Genomic DNA, 15048 nt, shown 5'->3' with positions numbered 1-15048 from the left:
TAATTTTTTGTGAAGAATCAACAACAAGTGGAACACAATCATGAAGTGGAATGAAATTTATTGGATATTTCAAACTTTTTTAACAAATAAAAAACTGAAAAATTGGGCGTGCAAAATTATTCAGCCCCCTTAAGTTAATACTTTGTATCGCCACCTTTTGCTGTGATTTCAGCTGTAAGTCGCTTGGGGTATATGTCTATCAGTTTTGCACATCGAGAGACTGAAATTTTTGCCCATTCCTCCTTGCAAAACAGCTTGTGCTCCGTGAGGTTGGATGGAGAGCGTTTGTGAACAGCAGTTTTCAGTTCTTTCCACAGATTTTCGATTGGATTCAGGTCTGGACTTTGACTTGGCCATTCTAACACCTGGATATGTTTATTTGTGAGCCATTCCATTGTAGATTTTGCTTTATGTTTTGGATCATTGTCTTGTTGGAAGACAAATCTCCGTCCCAGTCTCGGGTCTTTTGCAGACTCCATCAGGTTTTCTTCCAGAATGGTCCTGTATTTGGCTCCATCCATCTTCCCATCAATTTTAACCATCTTCCCTGTCCCTGCTGAAGAAAAGCCGGCCCAAACCATGATGCTGCCACCACCATGTTTGACAGTGGGGATGGTGTGTTCAGGTTGATGAGCTGTGTTGCTTTTACGCCAAACCTAACATTTTGCATTGTTGCCAAAAAGTTCAATTTTGGTTTCATCTAACCAGAGCACCTTCTTCCACATGTTTGGTGTGTCTCCCAGGTGGCTTGTGGCAAGCTTTAAACGACACTTTTTATGGATATCTTTAAGAAATGGCTTTCTTCTTGCCACTCTTCCATAAAGGCCAGATTTGTGCAGTATTCGACTGATTGTTGTCCTATGGACAGAGTCTCCCACCTCAGCTGTAGATCTCTGCAGTTCATCCAGAGTGATCATGGGCCTCTTGGCTGCATCTCTGATCAGTCTTCTCCTTGTATGAGCTGAAAGTTTAGAGGGACGGCCAGGTCTTCGTAGATTTGCAGTGGTCTGATACTCCTTCCATTTCAATATTATCGCTTGCACAGTGCTCTTTGGGATGTTTAAAGCTTGGGAAATCTTTTTGTATCCAAACCCGGCTTTAAACTTCTCCACAACAGTATCTCAGACCTGCCTGGTGTGTTCCTTGTTCTTCATGATGCTCTCTGCGCTTTAAACGAACCTCTAAGTCTATCACAGTGCAGGTGCATTTATACGGAGACTTGATTACACACAGGTGGATTCTATTTATCATCATTAGTCATTTAGGTCAACATTGGATCATTCAGAGATCCTCACTGAACTTCTGGAGAGAGTTTGCTGCACTGAAAGTAAAGGGGCTGAATAATTTAGCACGCCCAATTTTTCAGTTTTTTATTTGTTAACAAAGTTTGAAATATCCAATAAATTTCATTCCACTTCATGATTGTGTCCCACTTGTTGATTCTTCACAAAAAATTACAGTTTTATATCTTTGTTTAAAGCCTGAAATGTGGCAAAATGTCAAAGTTCAAGGGGGCAGAATACTTTCGCAAGGCACTGTATGTCACATTCTGTTTGATCTTTTGAGCTATACAAAAATGACTTTTATTGGACAGCCTAAATGGATATTAAAACTAAATAGGAGCCAAAAGCTCAACCTGCTGGATCAATGTGCTGAATAATAATATGCAATATTTCATATTTACACTAGGCTGAAAAAATAATTTTAATTTTACTTTTCATTACACACCTATCAGCCATAACAATATGACCAATGACCAGTAAAGTGAATAACATTTATCTTGTTAAAATGGCTTCTGAAAATGGGTGGTGGGATATATTATGCAGCAAGTGAAAATGTTGTCTCTGAAGTTGAGGTGTTGAAAGTAAGAGAAATAGGCAACAATAAAGGTTTGAGTGACTTTGACAATGGACACATTGTAATCGCTAGAGAAATGGGTCAGAGCAACTGTAGCTAATGTGGGATGTTCCTGGTCTGCAGTGGTCAGGAGCTGCCAAAAGTGGTCCAAGGAAGGAAAGTCAGCAAATTGGGGACAGGATCATGGGCGGCCAAGGCTTGTGGATGCACATGGGAAATGAAGGCTGGCCAGTGTAGTGTGATCTAATAGAAGAGCCACTGTAGCACAGACTGCTGAAAAAGATAATGCTGGTTCCCATAGAAAGGTGTCAGAACACACAATGCTTCGCAGTTTGTGTATGGGGCTGTGTAGCCACAGACTGGTCAGGGTGCCCTAAAGCTGGCGCCTACACAAGCATCAGACCTAGACCATGGAGCAGTGGAGGAAGGTGGCTTGGTCTGATGAATCTTTCTTTCTTTTACATCATGTGGATGGCCGGATATGTTTGCATCGCTTACCTGGGAAAGGATGCACTATGGGAAGAAAGCAAGGCGTTGGAAGCTTAAAGGATCTGTTACTGGCACGGCTTGGTGTCAGATACCACAGCATATCTTCAGGGTCTAGCAGAGTCCATGCCTCAAGGCATCAGGGCTGTTTTGCTGGTAGAATTAGGGACCTACTCCATTTTAGGTGGGTGGTTATAAAGTTCTAGCTGATCAGTGTTTTTTTTTTTATATACATGTGCTTCAAGGAACCTTCAGACCTATTTATTACTAGCTGTGGATGCTAACAAAGATTATAAAAAATAGTATGTAAAAGAAAAACACCTGTTGCTGCTTTATCAGTTTTGGGCGTTCCCTTATGTTATAAATTGCCAGTATTAAATGGGCCCAGTTCCAATTTGAGGCTTAAAGTGTATTGGTTTTATTTTAAAAAATAGTTTTTTTTTTTTTAAATTTTTATTTTACTGTAAATGGGAACTTGGCTGATAAAAAATAATTTTGTACCTCTTATAAAATATTGGTGATTAATAAATATATATATATATATATATATATATATATATATATAATATATGGTCTTTAAAAGGCCAAATACAGCGCTTGCTAAATTCTATGGATGCCTGTATCTGTATTACCCTCTAATTAGGTAAGTTTATTATCAGTGTTGAAGATCTTTCAATAAATAAACATCAAAGCTCAGAGTGAATAATTGTGCAGATTAGTGCTTGGTGTATGGTCATATGATTCTAAAACCAAATCCTGTTATAGGTGAAAAATAAAATCAAATCACTAAAAATTATAAATGCATAAGTAGCCAGAAAAATTTTTTATTTTTTTTTTTTTAAGTCCACAATCTACAAAACAGCAAAAAATTGTCCCAAATTGTATAAAGTGATCCATTGCTCAAAATCGATAGTGATGTCCTTAGTGACAAGTAGATCTTCACATTCAAAAGTGCAAGTGCTCTAGCGTGATTTGCCGTGATATCAAATCCTTGGTGATTAGGTGAAATGAATCACTTACCAGATTTGATGGGTTCTATGTACCGTAGGGTACTAGAACCAATCTCGCTTAAATAGCCCCCTGGCCTCGATCGGTTTCCCCTTTGCTCGATCCTCTGAACTGCTGAAGGTTCCTTCAGATCCCAGGGTACTCGATCGGTGGTGGTGTGTATAGGAGATAAAAAAAAAAAATTGGTGATTTTAGAAAATATCCAAAAATGATGTAGTGACCACCAAAGGTTTTATTCTTTTTTCTATATACCACCTGTAAAATGTTGTCTTATGTTCATTAACATTCATTCACAGAGCGCTGTGTTCTGGCAGTGGAATGGGGACTTTCCGTCTCACTCCCGGAACAAAAGAAAGTCAGGCTGAGCACAGCTCAGTCATTCACAGGAAGCTATGACGAAGTCATCCGCATCCAACTGCCGGAACACAGCACTGAAAAAATTTATATTTACACAGAAAGTGAATAAGTGATCTTTTTGGTATAAGAAGCTTTTTTGCTTTGTCGTGGCCTTGGTCATTCCCATTTCAGTAAACCAGCTCATGTAACTCTTCAGCACTGCCTTTTAAGATATGCTAATTTTACTGTATGCATAATCATTATTCCATTTCAATTCTGTTCAAGGAATCCAGATATTCCACCTGATGCCAGTCTTGTGCTTGAGGTGTCCCTTCTTGATGTGAAGGATGGGCCAGACCTTGAACTACTTAATGGACAGCAGAAGCTAAATTTGGCCAACAAGAAGCGGGAACGTGGAAACTTCTACTATCAGCAAGCAGATTATGTATTTGCAATAAATTCCTATGACATAGCCCTGAAGATTGTAAATTCCAGCTCTAAAGGTGTGTATGGGTGAATTTCATGTAACTATTTGCTCATACCAGTTATAAAATAGGTGCCCTTTAGGTTTACTGTGAGCCACTTGACCCCCAGGCCATTTTTTAAGAATTTATATGGTTGCAATTTTTTTATGTCGCACGATATTTGCACAGCAGTCAAACACAAAATTCTCTTTCGTTCATTGGCGGACACAGCGCTCCATAAAGCATAACTATTGGGTTACAGTACCTCCTCCAGGAGTAGGACTAGGCAGAATGAAAACACCTAGCTAGCCCATGGGCCGTCCTCATCTTGGTATATAACCCCCCTCTCTGCTCTAGGTCATCCATTTTAATCTGTCTAGTTAGGAGTAAGGACCTAGGCTCCCGGCTGGGATCTCCAAGCCTAGTAATTTTTTTCTCCTTCCTTCGATTTTTAGTTTTTTTTCTCTCAGGAGATCTAAAATCAACTGCCGGGCTGGGAGACGGGCTAGATCATCTAGATCCAGTGGTCCGCCCAGCCAGCGAGCGCTTGCAGACTGCAGCTACGCGCTAGGTCGACCATGACATAACCTCACGTACAGAGGCTGGCCTGTGAGTTACACATCTCACAGGGTCGCATACGACTGGGCTTGGGTCTGAGTCACACAGCAGTCCCTTGGCCGACAGCTCCCCTACTTCAGTTGCAAGGATTCTGTCTGGAGCATTACCCACACCATGGGAGGGTAAGTAAAGTCCCCCCTCTCCCCTTTTGGCTGTTTTTTTGGGGTGGACGCAGGTAACCTTCAGGGACAGTTGCACCCGCCTGCAGGTTCCCTCCTCAGTGAGCTGGCCTTCCCCCCACTCCCTTTCCCCCCTGGACCTGGAGTCTGGTGGGGGTCCCAGGAAATAGGATGCAGTGTAGACCCCTGGGGTCTCCCCCCCCCCCCCGCTATCCCTACTCTGTAAGGGTCCTGGAATAATGTGTCCTGCCCTGGTAGTCTGGAGGGTTCCCAGTGTAGGAGAACCCTAGGTGCATGCCCCACTGTTTTCAGTGTGGGTATAGTGCAGGAGGGTCTCAGTGAAGAGACCGATACAGAATGCACAGCGGAGTCTCTCTAAATGTGTGTCCTACATTCAGGAGGGGGTCCCCCTGCAGAGGTTGCAGCATTGCAGAGGGCACAGGGAAGATCCTGGTAGCATGCTGTAGCTGATAGTGGCCATTTTCCCTTAGTCTGGCTGGTCTCTGGTTGGTGGCCATGTTTGTGTAGCCCGATGTCATGGGGGCCATTTTCCCTTAGTCCTGGAGACGACCGAAGCCTCATGGGGGATGTCGAAGCTCCGGTTTCTTTTTCTCCTCAGTTTCCTCTTCCTGTGCCCGGGACATGTGAACAGGGTTGTCGTCCATGGTGATGCTGGGTCCGAATTCTCGGGGCACCGATCGATAGGGTGAGTCTTTGGGGGTTCCTGTTATCTCTCTCTCTGCTGATAGGTACCCTGAGCCTTGAGGAGATCTTTTAGTGGTGCCAAAAGATTGTTTTTGTACTGCAAGGTCTTCCTTTCCTTATGGAGCCTCAGGGTCACATCTCCCCCACTGACTCCCTCGTGGAGGTGGCATGTCCCTCGGAGCCCCAGCTTCCCTTGGCTGCACCAACGGTGGTCCTGCAGTCCTAAGTGTCCCGGGTGTAACTGGCGTGTGATCAAAGGCCCAGGAGGAAGCGCCCCCCCGCCTTTTCCTGCTCAGTCTGTCTCATCTGATTCTGAGCCTGATGTCGCCGTGGAGGCGTCCTGTCCAGGGGGGCTTAAGTTTACACCCCCAGATCCATCCGATAGTGAGGATGATATCTCCATGGTCGCACCAGCGAATTAAAAAGCGCTGGTAGACGCACTTATTATTGCAGTGCATGAGACTTTACCGAGATCGTTAAAAATGGAGGATGCGGCTGATGTAGCCATGGACATGGCTGTGTCGTTTGGTACGCATAAGTCACCTCGCACTCCAAAGGTGTTTACTTATGTGCCTTAATTTGACAGGTTTTCCTGTAAAGAATGGGAACAACCAAAATTACCCTTTATGGTCCCCAAACGTTTTGCTGTACGTTACCCTTTTGAGGAGTCACTTTAAAAAAAAAAGTGGACTAGTCCACCAGTGGTGGGACCCTCCTGTTTCCAGGTTGAACAAAGCTGCCATGATCCCAGTAGAGGAATCCCCGCCCTTTAAATCAGGTGTAAACCACTGCACTTTTTTTTTCCCTGCAAGGCAAAGGCATAATGTGCTAGTATGCATCGCATTCTAGCACATTATTTCAAACTTACCTGAAAACAATGCGTTGCAGCGATGTGATGCCATTGCTAAAGGCAGCATCGATCTCTACCCGGTCTTCCTTTTCAGCTCTGTGAGTGGCCGGAACCGTGAGGATGTCACTCCCACCACCAGTCACGGCACACTGTTCTGAAGAAACAGCATGGTGGCCATTCCTTCAGAGCACATGCACCAGTGACATAACTGGCTGCTAGCTCAGTAAATATCTCCTAAATGGTGCATGTTTAGGGGATTTTTACACTATAGGGCCCGGCTGACAGAAAAGTGGAGGTTGTGGCATGCAGCATGTTTACTATGGCTGGTTCGACACTGCGGCTAGTCTTTGCCTCAGCCCTGGTGTCTCAGACCTGAATGGGCCAAGATTTTGCACCAGGGCCTGGGGGGGGGGGGGGGGGGGGTGAGCAGGTCTCCGCTGCTTATGTTGATTTAGCTGAACAAATTGGTCCATGGGCTGCAGTTTTTCTGATGCAGCTTTGGATGCAGCGTATGTGCTGTTAAACTTTGTTTCAGCAGTGGGGATGAGGTGCGTGCTGTGGCTTAAGAATTGGTCCGCAGACCAAGCCTCTAAGAAAGCTCTTGTTAATCTGCCTTTTCAAGGCGATTGCTTGTTTGGGGCTATCCAGGATTGACATCATTAGGGGTATGAGAATTGCAAACAACTGCTGAATTGTGGAAATTATGCCCACATCCCTAGAGTCTGAAATATATGTACAGGACCCCCTGTAATGGGATTTTTTAGGGCATAAATCAAAACCAGTTAAAGTACAAATTTTATTGCATATATCTTACAAAAAAACATATAAACAAATAAAAACATAGCGGTTGTATATAAATTGTTGTACAAACATAACCTCAATGAACTCTTAATAACCAAGCTATCCATCAAACGTGTTTCGATAAATCAGCGTTTTTTTCTTCTTCAGGGGTACAAGGCTACATAGTGCCTTAATTCTTTTGTATGAAAAAACAAGATTTAGTTAAATTCAAAATACAATCAGTAAATTACTTCAAACTAAATAAGTGTGTCTTACGTATTCATACTGACCATTTAGAGCCATACAACAATGGAGAATAACCACAAGAATAAAGGCATGTAGGACTGGTTGTTTGGCCGTAGCCTTTAGCTCAAGACGCCACCTCAGAGGGAACCCACATAACAAACGCTCCCCAGGACCACAAGGGGTATAGCAAAGGGGACCCAATTGCACAAATGGATCTGCCAAATGAAACATTGTGTATAAGTAGTCCAGTCAGAGATAAGTAGCGTGGGCACATAGAAGGGCAACCCCGTCAGGGTTATGTGTACCTATCTTTAATAACCCCCATCAATGGGGGAATACACCCCATTCGGTATAGGTGGCCCATAGAGATCTGCAACAAACATGGTATAGCTAGAAAACCGTAGAGCAGTCACACCGGGAGGATCATCACACTGTCAAAATGCAGCATAAATCTAAAAAGATAGTAAATAGTAGCCATAATTAAAAAAAAACATTTTCATTTCACTTGTGTATCCCACAATGGAAGAAAAAACAAAACACTAAGTGGTCCAATAATAATTAACATTGAATCATAGTAGTTACAAAAGAGCCTCCATAGAGACCTAAAGACACCAGCATGATACACGCTGTTTGGTATATGCAAAAGGAGCTCTCAATTGGTAATCCTATATTAACCACTTCCCGCACGCCCTGTAGGCGATTGACGGCAGGAAAGTGGTTGCATTATCCTGACCGGACGTCATATGACGGCAACGATCGGTGATGCGGTGTGTCACTCTCGATCTCGGTAAAGAGCCTACTGACGTAGGCTCTTTACCATGTGACCAATGTGTCCAATCACAGCTGGTCAAATAGTACACAGGAAGAGCTGTTGATCAGCTTTCCTTAGTTTGTGCCTGACGGGCACGAGTAGAGGAGAGCCGATCTGCGGCTCTCCTGACGGGGGGGGGGGGGGGGTCTGCACTGGTAATCATATCATTGATTACCAGTGCAGACCCTCGGGGGGGGGGGGGGTGCCACTAGAACCACCAGGGATGCCCACCCATTACCTCAGGGATGGAAATCAGGGCTCAGTGAGCCAGCCAGTGCCCTCCCCATCAGTGCTGCCCACCAGTGCCCATCATTGCCATCTATCAGTGCCGCCCACCAGTGCCCATTATTGCCCATCAATGCCGCCTATCGGTGCCCACCAATGCTGCATATCAGTGCCACATATCAGTGCTGCCTATCAGTGCCGCATATTAGTGCCATCTCATCAGTGCTCATCAGTGCAGGAAAAAACTTATCTATTTACAAAATTGTATAACCTAAACAAAAAAAACTTTTTTTATTTTTTTCAAACTTTTCGGTCTTTTTTTATTTGTTTTTATTTGTTAAGCAAAAAAGAAAAAAACTTGCGGTGATCAAATACCACCAAAAGAAAGCTCTATTTGTGGGGAAAAAAATTACATAAATTTGGTTTAGGTAGAGTGTTGCATGACTGCGCAATTGTCATTCAAAATGCAACAGCGCTAAAAGCTGAAAATTGGCCTGGGCAGGAAGGGGGTGACAGTGCCCTGTATTGAAGTGGTTAATGCAATCAAAGCCATTGGATAAACATAACAAGGGGATACACAAGTATAGAGTGGGTTACCTGAGTGTTAGGAGTCCTTCCTGTTGTGACGCTTGCCTGGGAATGCCACAGCAGGCATTAAGAGTATCACAACCCACTCTTTCTCTTACGTCTTCCGACAGTCGCCGCCTCCTCTAAGTCATCACTATTGGGTATTGTCCACCTATCCGTAGGAATAGCTAGGCATATAGACTTAGTCAAAAGGCATTAGCATATACACACCCACGGGGGCTGTCCCATCTGGTCAATGCCCCCCTCCATCACCACTCCCAACTGAGTTTTAGTTTGCCTAGCGTCAGGAATAGTCAGGCTACCTTGTGCTGGGGCTTCAGTCTCAGCCTTCCTAAATCTTTTATTTGATTTTCTTTTTAAATGTCAGTTTTTTTCTCTCACTTTACTAGCTGTTTATTTTGTCAGCTTTAGTGTTAGTTTAATCTTCGGATGAAGATGGATCATGCGGTGCTGGGATTCGGACTGGCCGCCCTGGTTCTCCAGGGCACAGAGGGTCAGATGGACCCCCAGCACGCCATCGAGGGTTCAGCTATGGTTCGCCCTGGCATTAAGAACGACCCATCCCTTTTCGCTGCAGGGATGCAGCCGTGAGGTGGCTACCTCACAGGACTTGTCTGCGGTATTGCAGCGTCATGTCCCTGACTCACGGCACTCCCTGTCAGATGAGGACAGAGGTTTATCCGTGCATAGAGGCTCCCCCACGCCATCGGGTACAGGTAAGTGCCTTTCTGTGTGGGGCCTCTGCCTGGGGTGGCAGTCTGTGTTGCTGTGTGTCCCCATGTCTGTGCCTGTGTGACTCCCTGTGCGATCCCTGCGGGGTTCGCTGTGTGCAGATCTGTATGTTTGCCGGGGGTCCCTGTCCCTGTGTCACCTTAGGTGCATGTTTGGGGGTACAGACTTGTGTGTTGTGCGGCGACCGCTGCGGGGGCAAAATCGTGCGGTCCGCCATGTTTTTACTATGCACACGTGTATGGCCCCTCTGGGGCGAGTATACAGGTCATTTTGGTGCCATCCGCCGCCATTTTGTGGGCGGTAGAACGATCGGTTCGGCGGCCATCTTGGCGTAGCCTCCTATGCATCCCTATGGGGAAGCCATTTTCCCTGGGGTCTGGCTTATAGCCAGCTCCCTCCAGCAGCATTTCCTTTTCCTCTCAGGCAGCAAGGACACAGGTAGCAACGATCTGAGGGCTCTGCAGCTTATCTCTTTCAATCTTCCTCTGTATACTGCTTCTGGCTCAGTTTCCTTCTCCTTTTGGGGGTCTTCATAGCTGTGACAGTAGCGGTGGGCTGCGCACTCCGCAGCGCTATTTAAGGGGACAGTACACTGTTTTTTGCACTGTAGTTTTTTCATTATCTTGAGCCATGGATTCTCAGGAAAGCAAGTTTCCTCCAGCTTTAGTGGGGGGCCCCAGTTCTCCTGTGGCCCCGCTGCGACCTGATCTGGCTGCTGTGGTTGCGACTTTAGTGGCAAATATGGAAATGGTGATGTCCGAACGGGCTGCGAGAAAACGGCCCAGGCTGTCTCTCTCTTCTGTTTCAGATGGGGATATGGATGCTGCTGCTGCTGCGAGCGTGCCCTTTTCAGGGTCCCGCTCATCCTTAGACCCCCCGGGGTCTGAGGGGGAGGCTGAGGTGGAGGGTGTTGATACATCCTCCCCAGGGTCACCCGAAGAACGGGCGACCATGGATGAGTTGATTATTTCGGTTAAGGATACCTTACATTTAGAGGATGAGCCCTGTCCTCCGGGCGTTGTGTCCTCATTTGGTACGCACAGGACCCGCAAGTCTGCGCAGGTTTTTCCCTGCCCAGCGGAATTCCATTACACTGTTAATGAAATGTGGCGCACGTTAAAACGTCCATTCCTGGTACCTAGTCGGTTCAAATTGCTTTATCCTTTTGCGCCGGCTACGGAATCGCGATGGTGTGTGCCTCCACAGGTAGATCACACTGTGGCCGTGCTGAACAAGGCTACCTTGGTTCCTACTGAGGATACCCCGGTTTTCCGGGATCCCACGGACCGGCGGTTGGAGTCTCTAACCCCGCCATTCCTATATGGTGGCGGGTTCGTTGCTCAAACCCGTTTTCGCGTCCGTTATGGTGGCTCAGGCGGTGGCTGATTGGATTAAGGTGCTTAGAAGCAACCTAGTGTCCGATGACGTGTCGCCTGCGCGACTGGAAATGGTGGACCAGATCCATCAAGGAGTCATGTATCTGTGTGATGCAGCCCTAAATGAGGCCCCTTTGGTGGCTCGCCTCTCGAGCGTCGCGGTACTTAACCGGCGACTGATATGGCTGAAGAGCTGGTCGGCCGACCAGTCCTCGCGGAAAACTGTTGCTGATTTTCCCTATGCTGGCTCTCGCCTTTTTGGCGAGGCGTTGGATACCCTGGTGAAAGGCGTCACGGGGGGTAAGAGCACTATGCTACCCCAGAACCTGGAGAACAAGTCTTTCCGTGGCAAGCGGAGTTCTGCGCCTAGATCAAATCAGGGGTCCTTTCGTGCCTTTCGGAACCAATCCAAGGGCAAGCCCTTCAAGGCCCAGGGCAACCAGAAAAGGCCCTGGGCGGGTAAGCAGAAGACCGGCAATGCCGGTTCAGCGGGACCTTCCACCTCTGCCTGAAGGGGCGCCCTCACCCATTTCTGGGGTGGGGGGACGTTTGCGTGGTTTCCTCCAACCTTGGCAACTCCGGATCTCGGACAGGTGGGTCCAGGAAATCGTTACAAGATCGAATTCCTTTCCAGGCCGGCGGACAGATTCTTTCCCTCCAATCTCCATCTGCTTCCGGGGCGTCTACAGGACTTGCATCAAGCGGTGCAGGACATGCTTGCTCAGGGGGTGATTGGGACAGGTTTCGGGGGTTTTATTCTAATCTGTTCACTGTGCCCAGGAAGGAGGGCAAAGTGCGTCCTGTTCTGGACCTAAAAGCGCTGAACCGCTTTGTGCGTGTTCGGAAGTTTCGAATGGAGTCCCTCCGTTCGGTGGTGGCCTCCTTGAGTCCAGGAGAATTCCTGGCTTCGATAGATCTGAAGGATGTGTACCTGCACATCCCCATTTTCGAGGGTCATCAGCGGTACCTTCGGTTCGCTATCGCAGAGGACCACTACCAGTTTTTGGCGTTACCGTTCGGTCTCGCTTCGTCACCCAGGGTGTTTACCAAGGTGTTGGCGCCGGTCCTGGGCCTGCTGCGGGCCCAGGGCATTGCGGTCCTGGGGTATCTGGACGATCTGCTTCTGAGATCGCGTGCCAGTCAGGACCTTGTGCGCGATCTGTCCATCACGGTACAGACGCTCCAGGAGTTCGGATGGACCATCAACGTTCAAAAATCAGCGTTGTCTCCGTCGCTTCACCTTCCCTATCTGGGAATGGTTCTGGACTCTGCTCAGGCAAAGGTATTCTTGCCGGAGGACAAGCTCCGGACTTTGCGGGACGAAATCAGGTCCCTCAGGGACAATCCGTCCTCGTCACTCAGGACCTGCATGCGGGGCCTGGGGTTGATGGTATCGGCCTTCGAGGCGATTCCCTTTGCCCAGTTCCACACGCGGGCTCTCCAGACAGAGATCCTGGCCAGGTGGGACAGACTTCCTCAGTCCTTTGATCTGGATGTCTCCTTGAGTCGCCAGACCAGATTGGCTCTTCTGTGGTGGATCCAGTCCCCGTCGGTGGCGGAAGGCAAGTCCTTCCGCCCGTTGGTGTGGACAGTGGTTACCACGGATGCCAGCCTGTCGGGCTGGGGTGGAGTCCTGGGCACCCTGTCTGCCCAGGGCACTTGGTCGGAGGAGGAATCCTCCCTCCCGATAAATGTGCTGAAACTACGAGCGAGAAAGCTCTGTCTTTTCCAGTGGTCGGACCGTCTCCAGGGCCTGCCTGTTCGCGTACAGACGGACAATGCTACCGCGGTGGCTTACATCAACCACCAGGGGGGCACCAGAAGTGCTCGAGCAGCCCGGGAGGTGACCGACATCCTGTCTTGGGCCGAGACTCATGTCCCGGCGATTTCGGCAGTTCACATTCCGGGTGTGGAGAATTGGCAGGCAGACTATCTGAGCCGCCAGACCCTGGACCAGGGGGAATGGTCCCTACACCCGGAGGTCTTTCAGATGCTGTGTGCGAAGTGGGGATCCCCAGACGTGGATCTGTTCGCATCCCGGCTAAACCGGAAGGTGGAAAGGTTCGTGGCAAGAACGCGCGACCCGTTGGCGGACGCCTCGGATGCGTTGGTGGCCCATGGCATCAGTATCGTCTGATGTACGCCTTTCCTCCGATTCAGTTACTATCCCGGTTCCTTCGCAGATTGATCTCGGAACCGCACATGGTGATTCTGGTGGCGCCGGACTGGCCTCGCCGGTCTTGGCACGCCGACGTTGTTCACCTGGCAGTGGCGCCTCCGTGGCGTCTGCCTCTGCGGGAAGATCTCCTGTCTCAGGGTCCGATCTTCCATCCTGCTTTACTGTAGCTGGCTTTAATGGCCTGGCTGTTGAGACCCAGGTCTTGAAGGACAAGGGTCTATCCTCTGAGGTTATCCCTGCCCTGATCAAGGCTAGGAAATCTTCCTCTGGTAAGATCTATTACCGTACCTGGAAAGCCTACTTCACCTGGTGTGAGTCCAGGGGGTTTTCCCCTCGTTCTTACTCGGTGTCGAGAATCTTGGCTTTCCTCCAGTCTGTAGTGGACCAGCGCCTGGCGCTGGCCACTATAAAGGGCCAGGTGTCAGCACTGGCGGTCCTTTTCCAACGCCCTGTGGCATCTCATTCCTTGGTGCGCACATTCATTCAAGGTGTGCGACATTTGGCTCCTCCTAGGAAGGAGCCTTTACCTCCATGGGACTTGAACTTGGTCCTGTCCGCATTGCAGCGTGCTCCTTTTGAAAATATCAGGGAGATATCGTTACCTCTGCTGTCGAAAAAGGTTGCTTTTCTTGTGGCTATCACTTCGGCTCGCAGAGTGTCGGAGCTGGCAGCGTTGTCTTGCCGCTCCCCTTACTTGATAATCCACAAGGATAAGGTGGTGTTGAGAACACGCCCGTCCTTTCTTCCCAAGGTGATCACTGAGTTCCACCTTAATGAAAAAATTGTCCTGCCTTCGCTTTGTACAAAGCCTAAACATCCTAAGGAGATTGCTTTGCATTCCTTGGATGTTGTCAGGGTGATCAGGGTTTACCTGAAGTCTGCGGAATCCTTTCGGAAGGCGGACTCTCTCTTTGTCCTTCCTGAGGGACCTCGGAAGGGCATGGCTGCATCGGCAGCGACCATTGCCAAGTGGATCAGACAGACCGTTGAGCAGGCTTATGCCTTGAAGGAATGGGTTCCGCCCTTCCCTGTTAAGGCGCACTCTACCAGGTCTTTGAGTACTTCCTGGGCCTGTTGGCATCGGGCCTCGGTGGCCCAGGTGTGCAAGGCGGCGACTTGGTCGTCGGTGCACACTTTTTCCAAGTTCTACAAAGTAGACGTTCTGGCATCAGCTGATGCTTCTTTTGGCCGCAAAGTTCTCAGTGCGGCTGTGCCATGATGGACTCTTGCATTTTTTTCTCTGGGTCCCTGGCTGTTGGTATTTGCTTTCCTGGGCTGTTGCTCCTGTTGAGCATTGTTTTTTTCTGTTGCCCAGTTGGTTCTGACGGTGCATGTAAGATTCCTTTCTCTGATGTGGGTACTGCGTTGCCTTTTCTACGGTTGCGTCTCCCACCCCTCATGTCTATACTGCTTTGGGACATCCCAATAGTGATGACTTAGAGGAGGCGGCGACTGTCGGAGGACGTAAGAGAAAACTGAATTTTTGTAAAATCTTACCTGTAAAATTCCTTTCTCTGAGTCCTCCGACAGTCGCCGCCCCCGCCCCTCTTTTGGGGTTCTTATTACCTACTGCTATACTACCAAAACTGAGTTGGGAGTGGTGATGGAGGGGGGGTATTGACCAGATGGGACAGCCCCCGTGGGTGTGTATATGCTAATGCCTTTTGT

General features: G+C 48.2%; 1 protein-coding gene across 1 annotated transcript in view; it reads left to right on the top strand.

Moving 5' to 3' along the window:
• The window catches only part of FKBP8 (FKBP prolyl isomerase 8), a 283682-nt gene that overhangs the window by 175965 nt on the left and 92669 nt on the right, over positions 1-15048 (top strand). The window contains exon 4 of the mRNA XM_082257659.1: positions 3973-4190. Within this exon, the coding sequence (XP_082113785.1) occupies positions 3973-4190 (218 nt within the window). The remainder of the gene's footprint in view (positions 1-3972; positions 4191-15048) is intronic.

This window comes from Pelophylax lessonae (genome assembly GCF_965119305.1).
Source record: "Pelophylax lessonae genome assembly, chromosome: 1".
NCBI lineage: Eukaryota > Metazoa > Chordata > Amphibia > Anura > Ranidae > Pelophylax > Pelophylax lessonae.
The sequence above is the reverse complement of the archived record's forward strand: the minus strand, read 5'-3'. Positions and strand labels throughout refer to the sequence as shown.